This window comes from Antechinus flavipes, chromosome 1, assembly GCF_016432865.1.
Source record: "Antechinus flavipes isolate AdamAnt ecotype Samford, QLD, Australia chromosome 1, AdamAnt_v2, whole genome shotgun sequence".
Classification (NCBI taxonomy): domain Eukaryota; kingdom Metazoa; phylum Chordata; class Mammalia; order Dasyuromorphia; family Dasyuridae; genus Antechinus; species Antechinus flavipes.
This window is the reverse complement of record NC_067398.1, coordinates 186,838,161-186,858,688: the sequence shown is the minus strand read 5'-3', so window position 1 is coordinate 186,858,688 and position 20,528 is coordinate 186,838,161. Positions and strand designations below refer to the sequence as shown.

The following is a 20,528-nucleotide window of genomic DNA, read 5'->3' as shown; positions in this document are numbered from 1 at the left end:
GGTTGCCTGTTTTTTTTTTTTTTTTTTTTTTTTAATTAGTTATATACTGTCTTTCAAACCCTGGACATATGACTTATACTATCTTCTCCTCCCTTGTTTCCTAAGTATTCATGTGCTTCCAGAGCCAGTGTCAGCAGTAACTTTAGCCATCAAATAGGCCAAGCAAAGACCATGGGCACTTACTGCAAGTTTAAAATATAGACCTTGGATAAAAAAGTGGAGGTCAGAAAAAGTAAAGCAAGAGTGGGGAGAAAGAGGAATAAAAATAAGTGTATATGGCAGAATCAACAGCCATCACAGACTCATTCCTATCATTGGCACTTATGCCACTAGTTTCCCACCATTACTAGAGAGTTCAAATATAATCCAAAAATTATATAAACCTTATTACTAATTCTCTTTTTCATATGCATTGGGCTCCTCTCAGCTTTCTCAGAACAGTTTCCTGAGCATTAATAAGCATATGGTCCCCATTCTATACTTTTTTCTTTCAGAAAAGCTCCCCTTTGTGAGGACAGATTATGACAGAATCTATCTTTTTGTAAAGGTACAATCTCATGTTATCACTAAGCCCAAGAAAAGGAAGTTTGTTGGCATAGTGGATAGAGTGTCAGGACTAGATTTAGGAAGTCTCATGTTCTTGAGTTCAAATGTGACCTCAGACACTTCCTAGCTGTGGGACCCTGTGCAAGTCACTTAATTTGTTTGCCTGTTTCCTCATCAGTGAAAGAAAATAGCCACTTACCCAAATATAAAGATCCTTATGAGCGTCCTGGGAACTTAGTTTTCAAATGACATATTATATATGTTTGAATGTATTTCCATTTATTTTGTTAAATATTTCCCAATTACTTTTTAATCTGGTTTGACCTCCTTTCAGGAGTATTGTGAAGGGGTCAGTTATGGAATATTTAACAACTCTAGAGTAGATAACTGATGGTTGACTATTTTCTGATATTAGGAAAAATTAAGCTAGATTTCCATGAATCAGGAAGTCGTTTCTATAACTTAAGCTAACTGCACAGAAGAAAATAAAACCAACAATTAGCAATTATCATTCCATATTTTTCCAAATACATGCAAAAAAAATTTAAGCCAAGGTTAAATAGATTAATTTCCAAATGTGGTCACATACCTTGGTTACCATGGGATTCATACTGAGAGTACTTGTTGAATCAGGAAAGGAAGTAGATGCCTGGGGGGAAAGGAAATAATGTAACTGACACTTCTTACTTAAAACTCACATTTTCCCTCATTTCTTTCATAATCATATTCTTTTATTTCTAATTAGCTTCATAGGATTTAGAACACCAGTGCCCACAGTAAGTCAGCAACTTTAAACCAAATAAAATATGTTTTTCCAATTACACATAACAATTTTTAACATTTTTTAAAATTATGAATTATAAATTATTTTCTCTCTTATCTTCCCATCTCATTGATAAGGCAAGCAATTTGATATAAGCTATACATATTTCTGCTGAATAAAAGCTATAAAAGAAAAAGCAATCCAAACAAACAAAAAGAAAGAAAAAGAAAAACCAAGAAAAATAAAATTTAAAAAAGTATACTTTAATCTGCATTCATACTTCATCAAAGTAATACATAGGTATTTTTTTTTTAATTATGGGAAAATTTGGGGTTAGTTCTCCACAAAGGATTTTATTTTATTTTGTTGGAGGGGAGGGAAGGAAGCCTGGATTTGTGGTTTATTTAGTATGGTGAACTTCATAAACAGAAGCTGCCTCCAACTGATATAGATTATATTTGCTTGTAATTTATATTTTATAGAGGTACCTACACTAAGAAGTTAAATAGGTAGAGGAAGGTTGGGAAAAGTAAGGGAATATCCATTTATATAGCATCTATTATATACAAAGCACTGTACTAAATATGTTTATAAACATTTAATCCTCACAACCTTTTGGGATAGGTGCTATTATTAACCCCATTTTATGTTGAAGAAACTTGACCTCTATCTACTGTCCATGGTTATACAACAAATTTATATCCAAGGCAGGATTTGAACAAAGATTTTCTTAGCTCCAGATAGGTCACTATCCACTAATTAATTATACATTGTCTCTCGTGATATAAAACAGGAACCACAATAACACAGGAGAAAGGAAGAAGAGAAAAGAGCTGAATCAATAGATATCAAAGGTCACTTATATTTAGGGGTCACTTCAACATGTCCAGCCCATTCTCTCACCTCCAAGGCTTTGCTTAACGCCGCCTCATCTACCTGGAATGCTTTGAAATTCCAGTCATCCTTCAAACTTAAAACATGGCTATCTCCTTCAGGAAGCATTCCTCCCATAAGTTATAAATGGTGTTTCCATCCTCATACCTCACCTAACTCTTTAAACTTGTCCTATGCTTTTATTAGATTTTGGATTCATTACTGTATAGCAATTTTATATTTTCTGCCTAGAATTGCTGATTTACATGTCACATTTCACCTTATGAGATTGCAAAGTGTCAAGCAGGCAGGGACTAGGTCAAGTTTCTCTCCCAGGATCTAGCCCAATGCTTTGTACTCTGTAAATGCTTGATAAATGATTATTAAATGAATGTAGATTAACCTCATTAACTTACAAAAACAGGGCGTGCCTTGCAGAGGCATTTCTGAGTCCACATTATCAAATGCCTGAATAGAATCATGGGATCACAAGTCTAGTGAGCTAGGGAGATCCTCAGAGACCATCTAGTTCAATCCCCATATTTAACAAATGAGGAAACTGTGGCTCATTTAGTTTAATTGACTTGCCCCAGTTCACACATCAATTTAATCATACTAGACCTCAGTTTCCTTATCTGTGAGATGAAAGCATTGGACTGAATGACTTTTAATGAACATTCCAGCCCTAAGTTTGGGATCCCCAGTTCCTACAATATGTATAAGCATTCACGGCTACACCCCATCAAATCATTTTTCCTCCTAGCTATACAATTTTCACCCTATAATTGGAAGAAAAAACTTACAGAAAATGTCAGAAAGCCTTACCTTACCATGTTAAAATATATACTTAAAATAAAGAATGTGTAATTGGTCATTCTTCATGTTTGACACTTTCATGATTTAATTCTACAGGCTTAAAATGAGTGAAAATAGTATATTTTTATTTTTCCACAAATTGGAAATAATACTAACAATTCACATTTGTATAAGCATTAAAGAATAAAAAATATCTTTCCTTACAAACCTCTGTGGAATGTAATGTATTATTAACCTCCCCCCCCTCATTTTACTAATCATAAAATTGTATCTCTAAGAAGTGATTTGCTTATGGTTATAAAGCTAGTAAATGTAGGTCTCTGCTCCAAGGCCCAGTTGCCTAATTCCAAGACTTATGCTCTATCCACTAAATTAGACTTTTATTTTTATTCAACTACAGAAAGCACAGCTTTTCTATAAAAGCAGCTCTCTCTCCTTTTCATCTTTCTCTCCATTCCAATTTCCCTCCCTAAAACACTCTTCTCAAGCAGGACATCTTAATTAATTCCCAAACTCTCTCAGCACTTTATTGGCACTTTTGTAAATAATTCTGAGTCTAGAAATTTATATTGGTGTTTAAGCACCTCACCCTTAGAGCCTTTCAATACCTCAGCAAAGCATCTTCAGTGAGTGTTCAATTTTATCCTTGTGACACAATATCTTTTACTGAAATTCTTTAGGGATTGACAGGAAAACAACAAGAAACATTTATGTGCTTCAGTTTTGTAGGAAAATTAAACTTTCCTAAACATTTTTAGATTATTTATTTTATTTAATGTTTTTCATGATATATCAAAGCAACAGAAAGTCAGAGCTGGATGAGACCAGTGTGATCATGTTTTTTTTTTGAGAGATGAGAAAAGAGCGGCTCTGAAATATTTGCTAATTGTACAAAGGTAAGATCATCCAACTATTAGCTGGTACAGCCAGAATCACAACCCCATTTTCCTTATTTTCTGCACAGTACACTTCCCATCATACCAGATTGCTTGTCTCTTAAAATTCTTAGACAAGAAAATGGTTTTTATTTCTGGAAAAAAAGTGGGAATTGGGTCATTCAAGAAACCCCACAATCATTATTCTCTTTTCCCCCAAACAATGGTGGTGTTATCAGTCTGAAAGAAGTCAAATTAAAAGGACATTCTATTTTACTTTTCCTATTGATAGTAAATGTATAGAGTGTGTTAATTAGTGAATGTTCACTGGGGGTATTGATCAGAATTTCTTGCCTTGAAATAGTTACTCTTAAAAAATTTTTTTAAATAAATTCTATCTTCCCTCTTATTGTATATAAGTTCACTTAGGCAGAGATCAGTCATATCATATATCACATCATATGCATTGCCCTTAGCATTCATTGCAGTGCTTTGCACATAGCCCTGGATAAATGTTTGCAGAATGAAGATTTATTTGAAAAGGTCTTTGAAATATGTTTGAAAATACATTTTAAATGGATTCTTATAGTTAAAGTGTTATGATATATGTGTGTAGGAGCCCAAGCAAAACTCTACTTGAAAATACAAGTCATTTTTCTATTTCTCATATTACTTATTTCTCTCTACAACAAATGAGCAGATTCCTTAGCCTCTTATAATTTAACAGGAATCAGAATAAAATAAACAAAACAACTACATATAAATGTATGCTTTAAAATCTTTTAAGGTTGTTTTTCTTAACATTCAATACAGATTTTTAATTATTCCTAATGCCACCAGTTCGGTCTGGGTCCTAAATCACTTCCCACCTACATTACTCCAGTAGTCTTTTAGCTGTTCTCTCCAAGCTTACATTGCAGAAGACCAAAGTCAATTCAGGCACCAAAAGAAAATTCATTCTGACTCTCTGAACTACTTAGCTTCCTTATTTCCCTCTTGCAATTTCCTTAAGAGTTCCTTTGCCCAGTGACTCAGAGATAAATTCATGCTCCACCCCTGCACTCCCATTTTTTCTTCAGGACAACTCATGCTTCTCTTGAAAGTCTTCCAACATCCCTCCACTTCCATCTTCTATTTATATGTCTGGCTGTAACTTAGCTTAAAAAGAATTTAAAAAAACAATAGGCGAACACTATTATTATTGAAATCCAAAGTATTCCAAAGGAAGCTATATCCTTATTTGTCCATTTCATAAGCCAAAAAAACTTTCAAAAAGAATGTAATTCTAAACCTAATGTGACTCCTTCACATAGAAGATTATAGATCTATAGTCAGGAAGGACTTCACAAATCAGCTCCTTCATTTTATAAATAAGGAAATGGAAGCCCTAGAAAGTTTTAAGTGAAGGCCCAAGGTGGCAAGCATCAGACTAGATTCCAATGTGGGCCCTCTGACGCTACAGAGAGGACGTTCCCACTGGACCACACGATCTCCCTATTTTTAATGGCTTCTCTGCAGCATCTGAAACATTCACCTTGGAATGCTCCCTTCTCTTGACATCTATGACCACACAATACAGACTCCTTCATTAACCACCTTTGACCTCCATTCTTTCTCCTTCCATTTTGCTTCTCCAAGGTTTGAACTTCAAACACTTCCTATTCATCCCTACAGAAACAATTTTCTTCCTCAGAAAGCTAACCAAATTACATGACCTCTTCTTCTTGTGGTTGTTGTGTTTGACTCTGTGACCCCATTTAGGGTTTTCTTGGCAAAGATATTGGAATAGTTTGCCATTTCCTTTTCCAAGTCATTTTACAGATGAGAAAACTAAGGTAAACAGGGTTAATTGACTCACCCAATCACACAGATAGGTAGTATCTGAAGCCAAATTTGAACTCATAACAAAGTTTTCCTGATTCCAGGTTAGGCAATTTATCCACTTTGACACCTAGCTGCCCAAGACTTGACCTGTTCATTTTTCATGGAAAAAAGGCCTAAGCTATTGTCTCCATTCCTGACTTCTCACCCACGTTGATTTATTTCCATCAAAAAAATGATTCTTATTTCTTCCCTTCTACTGTCAAAAACCTAATCCAAGGTTCTTATCACTTAAATTATGATAATTGCCCCCAAACTACTCCCTTTTGAATCCTTTTCACACATTGTCACTAGAATCTTTCAATGAAACATTGCTTTCATAACATGTCTATTTAGTCTCACCTCATCTATCCCATGGAAACACTCTGCTCCATCCTGATGAATTTCCCCACTGTCTTCTGGATGTAATCATAATTATTCCACCTTCTGCGTTTTTCCTTTTGTTGTACCCTTTTATCTTTTTTATTGTAATCTCACCAATCACCTAGCAAACTTCTGTTTAAGATACAAATAATTCCACAAAAAAGTAAAACTAACCAACTCACCAATACCTGCAATATTCCACACCCTTAGTTCCCCACTTCTTCAAAGATGTAAAAGAGGTATCTCTAAGGGTATGAATAAAGTTATTCAGTAGCAGCAGCACCACTCCTTGCATATGTACTTAAAATTTCCTTTTTGTCAAGTGTACAGAGGAAAACATTTTGTTCATCTGCTTGTATAATTAGTCCGTCATCTGTAAATGACATTTCTGAAATACTTCCAATTCTTAGGAATAATGGGTATTTCTTATAGTCATGTAATAAACTTTTGTAGACAAAAGGCAAGGGGATATAATTTGGATGAATGTTAAAAAAAATTCTGTCACTGAAATAATGTTGGGGCAAAACTATTTTCTATCTAAAATGATAACTCAAGTTTAATCTCTAGACAAACATAAACAGAGGAAAATGGACCCTTTGGACCAAAAATCATATGGCATCATATTATTAGTGGAAATAAAAACAGAATAGCAGACATGATAGAAGAAGCTGCTTCACAGATATATTTAAAGTGTTGTTGTTTTTTTTTTTTAAATGAAAAAGATTATTTCATTTAGTAAAACCACACAGATACCTTCCCTCTTTCAAACTTTGACTGTGAAAAGAAGCAAAAACACAAAAAGAATCTATGGACATTTTGTGGGCTGGTTAAAGTTTCTGTAGAATCTAGTTTCAGAATTACTTTATTAATGTATTATAGACAGATTTTATTTGATGTAAAACCAATATGAAACATAATAGGTACAGAGATGTGTAGTAAAGTGAAAAAAAAATGAATTTGGAGTAAAAAGATCCAGATTTAGATCCCATATCCAATATTACCCTCTATGATACTGAGTCCCCCCATTTGTAAAAATGAGATGAATGGAATATTTTTTAACTCTAAATTTGTGATCCTAAGATGTTTTTTAAGAAAACTCAGCCAAAAATATCTCTTTCTTCTCTCTTCTTTTTCTCCTCTCTTTTTTTCTTTCTCTCTCTCCCTGTTTATATGTCTATGTATATATGTGTGTGTGTATATATATGTATATGCATATACACACGCACACATATCATGGGGAGTGAGGGAGGATTATCAATGTACATGGATATAAGAAACTCCTGGTGAGGAAACTTCTAGCAATAGATAGGTTGTAGTTGATAATCTTAGAGATTATACTAGGTTACAAAACTTGCCCCAGGACACACAATCAATCCATCAACTAGCATTTAATAAACCTCTACTTTGTGTGGCAGAGGGATACAAAGAAAGGCAAAACAGAATCCCTGACCAAAAGGTGCTTTTGTTCAGTGGTTTCAGTTGTCTATTTCTCTGTGACCTCATTTGGGGTTTTCTTAAATACTGGAGTTGCTATTTCCTTCTCCAGCTCATTTTACAGATGAGGCGACTGAGGCAAACAGAGAAAAGTGACCTGCTCAGGGTCACCCAGGTAGTAAGTGTCTGAGGCCAGAATGGCACTCAGTAAGTCTTCTCGACTGTAGGCCTAGAACTGTATCCTCTATGCCACTCTGCTGCCCCTTGTATTTGGTACCTTTAGTCACGTTTGCCTCTTCCTGCCCCATTTGAGGTTTTCTTGGCAAAGAGACTGAACACTGTTTTCCGTGTCCTCCTCAGGCTTATTTTATGTGTCACATAAACATTAATTCTAATAACATAAAGAACTCTTATTTCAAAAAATATTAGTTTGCCCAGTTGTTTCTATTTCTTTACATAATTAAGTTTTCCTCAAAACTGTAAGGTTATTTCTCTTATGTGAAGGTTTTTTCAAAGGTTCCCCTCTCCTTGCAAATGTATTCTGAGAGTTATACTCATGTTATTTTGCTTTATCCAATGCATAGAGTAGATGCTTAATAAGGACTTGGAACATAAGCACTTAATCAGTATTTGTTGGGATTAGAACTAAGTCTTAGATTTATAACGCTGCTTACAATACACTACAGGTACTTCATGCAAGCTCAGTTGTCTGAAATAACATGTGATTACTCTCTTCTGTCTTTGGCGGCAGTGCAGAACAGCAGATTTCCCCTACAGGGTGTTCAGATGCAGAAATAAATATTAAAATATCGCCTAGTAACTGATACAACCACAGCCTATTCGTGATCTAAATCTAAGTGGGAGAGTTTAAAGTTTTTGACACACCCTGTATGTGTTACCTTCATAAACTCTGACCCTGGATTATACCAAGTGCTAGGGAAAGCAGGGTAGGGCTTAGAGTCACAGCCAAAGGACTGCTTTTCGGAGCTTCCAAGATTTAAATTCTACAGCCAGTTTTTTTTTTTTTTTTAATTTCCTTACTTGATAAAACTTTTTCATTTTCTCTTTCAGATATCTGCTTTATAGAGTAGGAGAAACAGCACTGGGGTCCAGAGGTCTCCCATTCACTGGGCCTCTTTCTGAGAGTGTAAATATTCCCAGGACTTTGCTTGCTTCATTAACTGGAAATTAATATGGCAGAAATTAGGCATGGACCCACACTTAACACCATATACCAAGATAAGATCAAAATGGGTCTATGACCTAGGCATAAAGAACGAGACTATAAATAAATTAGAGGAACATAGAATAGTTTATCTCTCAGACTTGTGGAGGAGAAAGAAATTTGTGACCAAAGATGAACTAGAGACCATTACTGATCACAGAATAGAAAATTTCGATTACATCAAATTAAAAAGCCTTTGTACAAATAAAACTAATGCAAACAAGATTAGAAGGGAAGCAACAAACTGGGAAAACATTTTCACAGTTAAAGGTTCTGATAAAGGCCTCATTTCCAAAATATATAGAGAACTGACTCAAATTTATAAGAAATCAAGCCATTCTCCAATTGATAAATGGTCAAAGGATATGAACAGACAATTTTCAGAGGATGAGATTGAAACTATTACCACTCATATGAAAGAGTGTTCCAAATCATTATTGATCAGAGAAATGCAAATTAAGACAACTCTGAGATACCACTACACACCTGTCAGATTGGCTAAGATGACAGGAAAAAATAATGATGAATGTTGGAGGGGATGCGGGAAAACTGGGACACTAATGCATTGTTGGTGGAGTTGTGAACGAATCCAACCATTCTGGAGAGCAATCTGGAATTATGCCCAAAAAATTATCAAATTGTGCATACCCTTTGATCCAGCAGTGTTTCTATTGGGCTTATATCCCAAAGAAATACTAAAGAAGGGAAAGGGACCTGTATGTGCCAAAATGTTTGTAGCAGCCCTGTTTGTAGTGGCTAGAAACTGGAAAATGAATGGATGCCCATCAATTGGAGAATGGCTGGGTAAATTGTGGTATATAAATGTTATGGAATATTATTGTTCTGTAAGAAATGACCAGCAGGATGAATACAGAGAGGCTTGGAGAGACCTTCATGAACTGATGCTAAGTGAAATGAGCAGAACCAGGAGATCATTATACACTTCGACAACGATATTGTATGAGGACATATTTTGATGGAAGTGGATTTCTTTGACAAAGAGACCTGAGTTTCAATTGATAAATGACGGACAAAAGCAGCTACACCCAAAGAAAGAACACTGGGAAACGAATGTGAACTATCTGCATTTTTGTTTTTCTTCCCGGATTATTTATACCTTCTGAATCCAATTCTCCCTACGCAACAAGAGAACTGTTCGGTTCTGCAAACATATATTGTATCTAGGATATACTGCAACATATCCAACATATAAAGGACTGCTTGCCATCTAGGGGAGGGGGTGGAGGGAGGGAGGGGAAAAAAATCGGAACAGAAATGAGTGTCAATATAATGTAATTATTAAATAAAAAAACTTTAAAAAAAAAAAAAAAAGAAATTTCTGGGACCTCAAACTCAAAAAAAAAAAAAAAAAAAAACTCTAATCTTCCACAACTCTGATCTCTGCTTCCCAGGACAAAGCAATTATCAGGTAAAGAATGCCGAGGTGACAATAAGGGCATAACTTCCTCCTTCACCCTCTGTCACATATGTCAGGAGGAAGAGAGGTAGAGAGGAGAGAAATAGGAATCAGATCTTCCTAAGACCCTGAGGCACTGAAAGAAAACAAATCCAGTGAATAGAGAAAATGGGGTGAAATAGAACAAGGATTCAAGTTGGGAGACTTGTGTAACTCTGGACAATTACCCACTCTGACCTCACTTTTCTCAATCTGAAAATGGTTATACTTTGATGTGGAAGGTTTCTTCCATCTCAAAAATGCTATTTAAGGAATTAAGAATATATCTAGAGATTGTATCTGTGTTCCCATGTCAAGGGCAGCCAGGTGGCACAGTGCTAAGCATGAGTCAGAAAAATTCATTTTCTTAAGGTTAAACCTGGACTCAGACACTTACTAGCTGTGTGACCTTGGAAAAGTCACTTAATCCTGTTAGTCTCAGTTTCCTCATCTGTAAAATGAGTTAAGAGAAGAAAATAGCAAACTGCTCTGGTATCCAAATGGGGTCACAAAAAAATAAATATAATTGAAATGAAATGAAAATTTTCATCTTCATAAATGAAAATAAATGAACATCACCTGACCACCCAAAGCAATTATTCTAACAAAAGACTCAAATCCCTCTTAATATGTTCTCTGCCATTAACAAAGGTCAACACCTTGTGAAAAGCAAATATAAAGTAAAATTTCTTTGTGAAAATACCATTTTCTTGACTTTTGAAAAGTTTGTTAAAATTTCTTTTCTGAGAAAGGGGTTTTTTTGCACTAATTTTTGTATTATACATTAAATACCATAAGGTGCTTTTGTAAGACACAACCTATTTATGCTGACCTGCCCTTAGCTTTAGGCTTTCAATGAGGTTATAGCTAAAGCCTCCATTCAGTGCTTGTCTAAAGAGGTTAGAACAACATTAGAAGTGTGACATTCTTTCCGATTCTAAAATAAAAGTGCCACTCTACAGAGATGATATTCTCAAAATGCCCCGGACAGGAAATGAAGAGGCTTGGAATGATGGAATCTGAGAAGGTGTCAATCACATGATTGCTGAAGTGGGAATTACTATATAAACTAATCGCAGACTTCTAAGGCAGTCATAAAATATGAACTCAAACAAGGCCTGTCTCATAAGTTTATGAAAAGTGAATGGCACAATCTGGTTTTCAGGTGATTAAAAGGAGAAATGCTCAGTGAAATAAATGTAATTGAAAAAAATGCAGAACTTAGTGATTCAGGGTCAATTCCTAGCTATATAATTTTGAGTAAGGGTAACTTGGATGCATAGTGAGTTCAAATCTGATTTCAGATAATATTAGCTGTGTGTAAATATTCTTGTTAATAGTATTAGCCAGAATATAACTATTTAATATGTAATATATAATAATACATAATATCTATGTAAGAACAAGTCACATAATCTCCCTATCTGACTCAGTTTTTTCTTCTGTAGAATGAGGATAATAATATCCTCAGCTTCTTAGGGGTGATATTGAGGTTAAAATGAAATAATAATTTGGAAAACTCTTTGCAAATCTTAAAAGCACTATGTCAGTTAGCTATGACCTTTCTGGTTGTTAAAAATGGGAAAAATTATTTGCACTATAGCTCAAACTATTATTGTATAGATCACATGAAAATAGATGACAAACCTCAGATTTAAAGTTACAAGTCGGGAGTCGGGTTAGGGTTAGGGTCTATAAGACTGTGTATATGATTTATAGTCAATTGATATAGGGACTTCCTGACCTCTGAATTCAATATTTGAGATAATTACTAATTGTGTGACTATGGGCAAGTCACTTAACCCCTATCTGCATTCATTCCTCATCGGTAAAATTGGAACACACTAGAGAAGGAAATGGCAAACCACTCCAGTATCTTTGCCAAGATGGGGTCATGACAAGTTGGATATGATTGAACAACTTCTTGATGTCGCTGCCATTCCTCTGTGCACTATGGCTCTACCTAATTGCCTAGCCCCAGCTTAAAATACAATACCTAGTCCAGGGGTCCTCAAACTTTTTAAATAGGGGGCCAGTTGACTGTCCCTCAGACTGTTGGAGGGCCGGACTACAGTAAAAACAAAAACTTTCTTTTGTGGGTCTTTAAATAAAGAAACTTCATAGCCCTGGGTGAGGGGGATAAATGTCCTCAGCTGCCGCATCTGGCTTGTGGGCTGTAGTTTGAGGACCCCTGGAGTGGGCACTTAATAAATGCTTATTGTGTTGACTGATTTCAGAGCCACAGGTACCTTTTTTAAGACAAGTGACTTGTCTGTGGTCACACAGTTAGCTTATCAGAGAGAGAATAGCAAGCCAAGTCTTCCTGGCTCCAAATCCAGAATTCTGTGTCCTCTCCCACACACATATATGTATATCTATATACCCACACATAGAGCTACATGCTTACATACCTACAAATAGACATATGTATATGTGTATGTATATGTATTTACCCATATGTAAACATGCATTTAAAACAATATTAGTATGACTGACGTATAAATATAGGTTTCTCTCTTGATTGAATCTTTAAGTTTGATTTTGTCCAAGATCAATTACTAGTGGTAATTTTTTTTTCCTAAAAGATTTTACTTCTGCTTCTTGTGTATAAGATGCTGCGTTGTATGAGCAAAGTAGAACTGAATTAGCCTGAAAGAAAAGTGAGGTGTATAAAGTCAGAGAAACTATGGCCAAATTTGCCTGGACTATTTGTGTCCGACCTGTGGCAGAGTATTCCAAACTCGTATTCATCTGATCCGCCCCAGTCAGATACACTATAACTGACTCTTACAGTGACATCCTTTTGGTCCTTTTCAACTACAAAGGACAACCACCAATCAAACAACACTCCTATTTTAATTCTGCTCCTTAATTTGCCTTGCTCTTACTTCCTGGACCCTTCTCTTGTCTTCTTCCCGCACTTTGCTTCACCCGCTCCTATTTCTTTATAGATTTTGGAGGATGCTATACTCTTCATTATATACGTGGTGTTGCCATGAAACCATTCCCCGGGTGAGGAGATTTTCAGAATAAGGAGCCGTTCTCCCCCGTCTAATGCCTCCGTAATGTATAACATAATTACTATTTTTGTCTTTCCCTAGATACTTTTGCTCTATATCAACTCTATGGCAATTGTTCTTTTGGTTGATTATTAATTAAAACTTAATTGCTGATATTAATCTTAAATATAAGGTATACATTTCCACGTACAACACAAATGATCTGTCCGTTTTGAGTTCCTTGAAATTAATCTTTGATATTGATCTAGGGGGGCAATATTCTTTGTTTTTCACCAGTCTATGTTCACCCCGAGGCGCAAATGGGTTCCGTTTGTGGGGGACATGTGGAGCGCTTCCAAGTGCCCGCAGCCAGCTGCGCCGTGCCCCACTGCCTCTGCACTCACCCCGTGCTGGCTCCTTCTCGGCCAGGGCCACAACTCAGACTGAGTTCCTCAGCGGCGGAGCTTCCTCAGTCTTCCGGGACACAAACCCCGCCGCCCCCTGCTGTACCGGAGGCGGAAGTTCCTCCGCTTTGGCTGAGGCTAGTCCCAGGGGTTCTGGGGACTGTTTGGGGGGGAGCTAGCCTGGAGGTATTTGTACCTCTCCCCAGGCTACCTTCAGATCTTCTTGGGGCCTCCTAGGAGGACCAATTCTGCCCAAGTCTAATTGATTTTCCCCCAGTCTACTTCACTCTGAGGCACAAACTTATTCGGTTGTGGAGAAAACCTGGAGAGCTTGCAATTTACTAACCTACTCCACCATCTTCCCAGAATCCTCCCCTCGGGTCTTCCACCCTTATATATTCATTTTTCTAAGTTCAGGTTTGATTGAGACAAAATCCTGAAAACCTGCAAGTTTGTTTAATGTCTTTTTTTTTTTTTCACTTAACATAATGGATAATTTTGCTGGATGTGGTCGTTTTGGCTGCAGGTTTAGTTCTTTTGATTGCTAATATATATGATTCCAGGACCTGTGATGGTTTATTGTGGCTGCTAAGTCCTGTACAATTCTAATTGTAGCTCTAAAAGCATGTGAATTGTTTTCTTTTTATTTCTTGCACAATTTGCTCTTTGATCTGGGGGTTTTGAAATTTGGCAATAATATTTCTATGTGTTTTCTACAAAAGATTTCTTTAAGGTGGCAATCGGAGGATTTTTTTTTTTTTTAATTTTTATTTTTACTTTCCCCTCTTGTTCTATCACTCCAGGACAATTTTCTTTTCTTTTCTTTTTTTTGGTCAGAATTTGGGAGTTTTTAATCTTTTAATAAAGTTTTTTTATTTTCATAAACACATGCATAGGTACTTTTCCACATTCACCCTTCCAAAACCTTGAGTTCCAAATTTTTTCTCCCTTTCTTTCCTATACCTCCTTCCCTAGAAGCAAGTAATCCAATATGTTATATATGTGCGATTCTTTTATATATATTTCCATAATTATATTGCACAAGAAACATCAGATCAAAAAAGAAAAAAAGAGAAAGAAAACAAAATACAAGCAAACAACAAAAAAGTGAAAATAATAGGTTGTGATCCATACTCAGTACCCACAGACCTCTCTCTGGGTATGGACGGCTCTCTCCATCACAAGTTCATTGGAACTCGCTTGAATCACTTCGTTTTTGAAAAGAGCCACATCTATCAGAGTGGATCATCACACAATCCTGTTGTTGCTGTGTACAATATTCTCTTGGCTTTACTCACTTCACTTAGCATCAGTTCATGTAAGTCTCTACAAGCCTTTCTAAAATCATCTTTCTGACTGTTTCTCATGGAACAATATTCATATACCATAATTTATTCAGACATTCTCCAACTGATAAAGTTTCAGTTTCTTGCCACTATAAAAAAGGCTGCTACAAACATTTCTGCATATGTGGTTCCTTTTCCCTTTTTTATGATCTTTTTGGGATACAGGCCCAGCAGAGACACTGCTGGAATAAAGGGTATGCACAATTTGATAGCCCTCTGGGTATATTGTTCTCCAGAATGGTTGGATCAACTCACAACTCCACCAGCAATGTATTAGTGTCCCAGTTTTCCCACATTCCCTCCAACATTCATCATTATCATTCAGGATAATTTTCTTGAATTACTTCTTGCATTGTTGTGTCAAGGTTCTTCTTCTTTTTTTGGGGGGGGGGTATCACTGCTTTCAGGTAGTTCAATTATTCTCATATTTTCTCTTTTTGATTTGTTTTCCAGATCTGTTGTTTTTATTATAAGATGTTTCAAATTCTGTTCTATTTTTTTCATTCTTTATATTTTGTTTTGTTATTTCTTGGGTTCTTATAGTTTCACTGATTTCCCCTTGCCCATATCTAATTTTCAAAGAATTATTTTGTTCTTTAAGATTCTATTTCTCCTTTTCTAGTTAGTTAACTTTTTTTTTCATAATCTTCTTATTTCTCTTGCATGGTTTTTATTTATTTTTTTAAGTTTTTCTTTATCCTCTCTCTTTTGATTTTTAAATTTTTTTTTGTGTTTGTCTATACTTTCTGGGCAGATAATGTTTAACATTACTCTTTGGAGTAGAAGAGGGTTTTTTTTTTGTTTTGTTTTTTTTTTAACTTCAGTGTCCTCCTCTGAAAATGAACTCTGATCTTCCCTATTCCCACAGTAAATTTCTATGTTTGGGTTCTCTCTTCTTTAGAGGTTCATTTAATTTTTTTATTAAAAAAATAAATACTAGTTGGAGTGAGGGAGATGATGCCTCTAAGCTTCATTTCAGTTCTTCCCTCTTACCTGAAACCTCTCCTTATGTGCTGGAAGCCCACAAAATCCCGGGCCCACTGCCTTTGAACTCACAGGGTGAGATGCTTTCTTCCTAAGATAGATAATGGCAGCACAGCTGGGCCTAATGTTCCTCATCATCCATGATTTCTTCTGGTTTTTGAGACTCAGACCACCGATTGGGCACACAGCCCAGTGTGAATGTTCCCATGGTTCCTGCAAGGTTCCAGTTAAACCCAAATAGACCCAGTGGGGGCCCAGTGGGTGTTTCTGGGGAGCTAGTCTGAAGGTATTACATTAATACATTAATCACAATGATTAATCCCTGGCCTGGAGGGTTTTTTTCAGTTGTCCCAGGAGGACACTAGTTCTGCTCTAAATTTTTTTTTTCTTTGTTTTTCCCCAGTTTATGTTAATCCTGAAGTGCAAATTTGTTGTATTTGTGAGGGAAATCTGAGAGCTTGAACTTTATGAACTTACCCCTCAGTCTTCCCAGAATCTTCCCCTCAGGTCTCCATCTTTCATTCCATTTCCCCCTATACTTTACAATCCCTGACCGTGATCTCTAATCTCTCTACTCTGTTATTTCCCAGTCATTATACTCTTCCCTTCCTATCTCATTTTGAATCAGTTTAACTCAATTCTGTCTTTTACTCTTGAATTCCTTGCCTCCTTGTCCTACTGCCAGTTATGCTTTGCCAATCCCCAACCTTGGATTATTTTCACCATTTGCCTCCTTTACACTTATTCATGTGTGAACACAGCTGGGGAAATGACAAAACTGTTTGATTAGATCTTCTACAAATGGAAGTTAAGTAGTCTCAACTGGACCCTTGTAGAGGGCTGAAACTCTTGAGTCCTTGCACTGAGGTCTGTTCAAGCACTTAGGGCTAACTACCAATTGGACAATACTCATATGCTTGAAAAATGGTCCTTCCCACTATCCTGTGCTGGCTCAATGATTGGTGTATATAGAAGATTGTAGGAGGGATTAGGGGGTGGAGTAAGATGAGCCAGAGTCACTCTGATGGTAGAGGAGGGAGATAGCGGTCCCACAGAGATTCTGTTCAATCTGTTCATCGTGTTCAATCCTGCATCTAAAGACCAAGAATAAAGACTAAGGACTTTTACTTATCCTGACTTTGGCTGATTCTGGGGTGTGTTCTGGTGTTAGCGCGGTCGTCACGTTTGGCGCCCAAGCGTGGGGCCTGAAGACCCTAACTTTACTGAAGAAGTCTCCGGTGACCAGAAAATAGGGTGAGTATTTAAATAGACTTACTTTGTTAGGGGCTAAACTAGTAACCTTTACTAGCTAAAATGGACAGATATTGAGAAAAGATTCTCCCCCAGCCCCAGCCCCATGCCCACCCCCGGCCCGAGGGGGTGCTATAGAAAGCATACTTAAGTTGATCAAGGGACAAGGCTTAATTGTAACTTGTTGCAGATGGCTAGACTGCTGGGTACATTAGAACATTAGAATGGGTACATAAGAACCAATTCCTTGGTTCTTAAAGGAAGAGGAATAGGGCTAGATAATTGGAACCTAGTAGGACAACAATTATGCAAATACTACAATGATAAAGGTCCTCATTCAATTTCCAAGGGAACATTCTATACATACAATATAAGACAGTTGGCCTTAAAGAATCCTACAAGTTATAGAAAAAAGAAAAATTCTAAGAATAGCCAGATGAGGAAGTGTGAGGAACATGAGGAGGACAAAGGAGGGATTAACAGCAATATCACCAGAGGGCATGGGGAGTTAAGTGAGGATGAAGGGCGGGGTGATTCTTGCTCTCACAAAGCAGCTTCAACCCCGCCTAAACCAGTACTGGTTCTTGACATGCCCCCACCAACTTCACCTTCTAGGATGGAGGGAAGAGGAGTAGTGGGAGGGGCAGTGATACCACCAGCACCTCCCCTCAACAAATCATTCCCTCCTATGACTAGATTGTAAAAAGCAGTACTTAAAGCCACCAAAGAAGGCCAGAATTTAAGTGATTTGCAACTGGAAATATATCCAGTGATTCAACAGTTTGACTCTTCAGGTCAAGAAAGTAGAAGATATGCTCCTTTTGATATAGAAATCCTCAAAGACCTGAAAAAGGCTTGCACTCTTTATGGGGCTACATCAGCTTATGTTAAGATGTTATTATAGAATTTGGCTTATGAGACTTAACCCCTAGGAACTGGAAAGTTATAGCAAGGACATGCTTAGAACCTGGACAAAAGTTGTTGTGGCTTTCTGAATATAGTAAGCTCTGTTGGCCCAACAAACTAGTCACAGTGGAGTTAATCTTCCAGTCACCTGTGACCAACTAAGAGATGTAGGTTCTCATGTGGAAATTTCAGTACAGATTAATTACTCCTTAGCAGCATATGGGCAAATTGCTGCTGCTGCTGCTTTCAAAGCATGGGCGTCTCTCCACAATTAAAATGATAAGGGTGAAGCCTTCACAAAAATAACACAAGGGCCAATGAACCCTTTGCTGATTTTGTGGGATGTTTGCACACAGCTGTTGTATGAACTATTGGTGAAAATCCAGTAACAGACATGATAAGGCAACTTGCTAAAGAAAATGTTAATGAGGTTTGTAGAAGAATTATACTAGGACTGCGCAAGAATGCTCCTTTAGAGGAGCTCATAAGACACTGTACCACAGTGGGCACAAATGCCTTTTATAGCCAGGCTATGATGCAGACTTCTCAAGATCCCAACATGGGAAGACAGGGTCCCTTTTGGCAAGGGATTTCCAGAGAGATTCGTCAATGCTTTCAATATGGTAAAGTGGGCCATCTGAAAGCTCAGTGTTGCATAGGACAGAGTGAGAAAATAGGGTGGGAGAACAAGATCCAAAACCCCCATGTCCAAAATGCAACAGAAGCTTCCCATTGGGCATCAGAATATAGACTGATTCAGGGAAATGGGATGAGGGGCCCAGCTCCAGGGCCCAAGACAAAAAATTCTTAGGGCATGATGGTAGCCAATGGTGCACCCAGAAAGTGCCTAGAAGTCCAGTATGCAGACATGACCAATCAGCCAGGAAGCCATATGTTGGGAGAAAGGGATTATACAATCAATCAGCCAGGAAGCAATTTGATGGGAAAAAGGGATTACAATTGGGGAGACAGAGCTGTATGCAGCTGGGACAACTGAGATACCCCCTGGAGAGGTGAAATCTGTTTCTCTCCAGCCTATGGATCCCTTGCCTCCAGGCACAGCAGGCTTGACCATTTCACCTCCTGAGTGTACTTACAAAACAGTGTCCATCCATACACTGATGTGGGAAACTGGGGAATGTGTAGATAATATCCCAGTCACTAGTACAGGTAGATAATGTGTGACTTATCAACTAGGAGAAGTAGTAGCATCAGGTTTACTGATACAGACTCCTAATAAGCAATCTGGTGATAGTCGCCCAGATTCTGACTCCAAGCCACAAAATCCAGGAATATACTAAACAGCAGCTGTAACAGCTGACCGACCTATGCTCACTATCTATATAAATGGCCTACCACTAGAACGATTAGTAGGTACAGGTGCAGATCGTAAAATCATTAGAGGTGCCAACTGGCGTAGTCACTGGCCAAAGATTAAGGCAGACACCTACATGTCTGGCGTAGGGGGATCAATAGCAGCTGAAGTTACTGCTACCCCCAGCAGGGGTAACAGGAGTTTTTACTCCTTTTAGAGTTGAAAAAATCCCCATCAATCTGTGGGGAAGAGACATTTTACACAATTAGGATTAAAAATGAGTACCTCGGTTTTTTAGGCAGAGCTGTTGTTGAAGGTCTATCAACACTTTCACCTGTTCCCATCCAATGGAAAACTGATACACCAGTGTGGATAGAACAGTAGCCCTTAGGTAGCAATAAAATTCAGGCGTTGTTAGATATAGTACAGGAGCGACTTGACCAAGGACACTTACAACCTTCTCTAAGTCCTTGGAATTCCCCAGTATTTGTTGTAAGAAAGAAATCTGGAAAATGGAGGATGTTGATTGATTTAAGAAAAGTAAATGAACAGATGGAAACTATGGGAACTCTTCAGCTTAGGTTTCTATCTCCTATTCAATTGCCTAGAGAATGGCCTCTTTGTGTTATAGACATTAAGGATTGTTTCTATTCTATCCCTCTGGTTCAGGAGGATATGAAAAGATTTGCCTTTTCAGTGCCTAGGGTTAACTTAGCTGAGCCTTATAAAAGATATGAATGGATAATTTTGCCACAGGAATGAAAAACAGCCCTACTATGTGTCAAATGTATGTTGTTGCTGCTCTTACTCCAATAAGAAAAACATTTCCAAAAGTAATGCTATTACATTATATGGATGATATATTGGGATGTGTACCTGAGGAACAAATGTTAGAAACATGTCTACAAAAGACCATGGAAACACTAAGATACTACAAATTGCACATAATTCCAGAAAAAATTCAAAGACATGCTCCTTTTCAATATTTAGGATATAAAATATACCCTAAGGTGCTTACAGTACAAAAACTTTTCTTAAGAACAGAGAAGCTAAACACCTTAAATGACTTTCAGAAATTGACAGGAGATATC

General features: G+C 37.1%; 1 protein-coding gene across 1 annotated transcript in view; it reads right to left on the bottom strand.

Moving 5' to 3' along the window:
- Positions 1-20,528, bottom strand: part of CAST (calpastatin) — a 137,945-nt gene that overhangs the window by 56,551 nt on the left and 60,866 nt on the right. Inside the window, exon 5 of the mRNA XM_051994099.1 lies at positions 1,136-1,195. Coding sequence (XP_051850059.1) covers positions 1,136-1,195 — 60 coding nt within the window. The remainder of the gene's footprint in view (positions 1-1,135; positions 1,196-20,528) is intronic.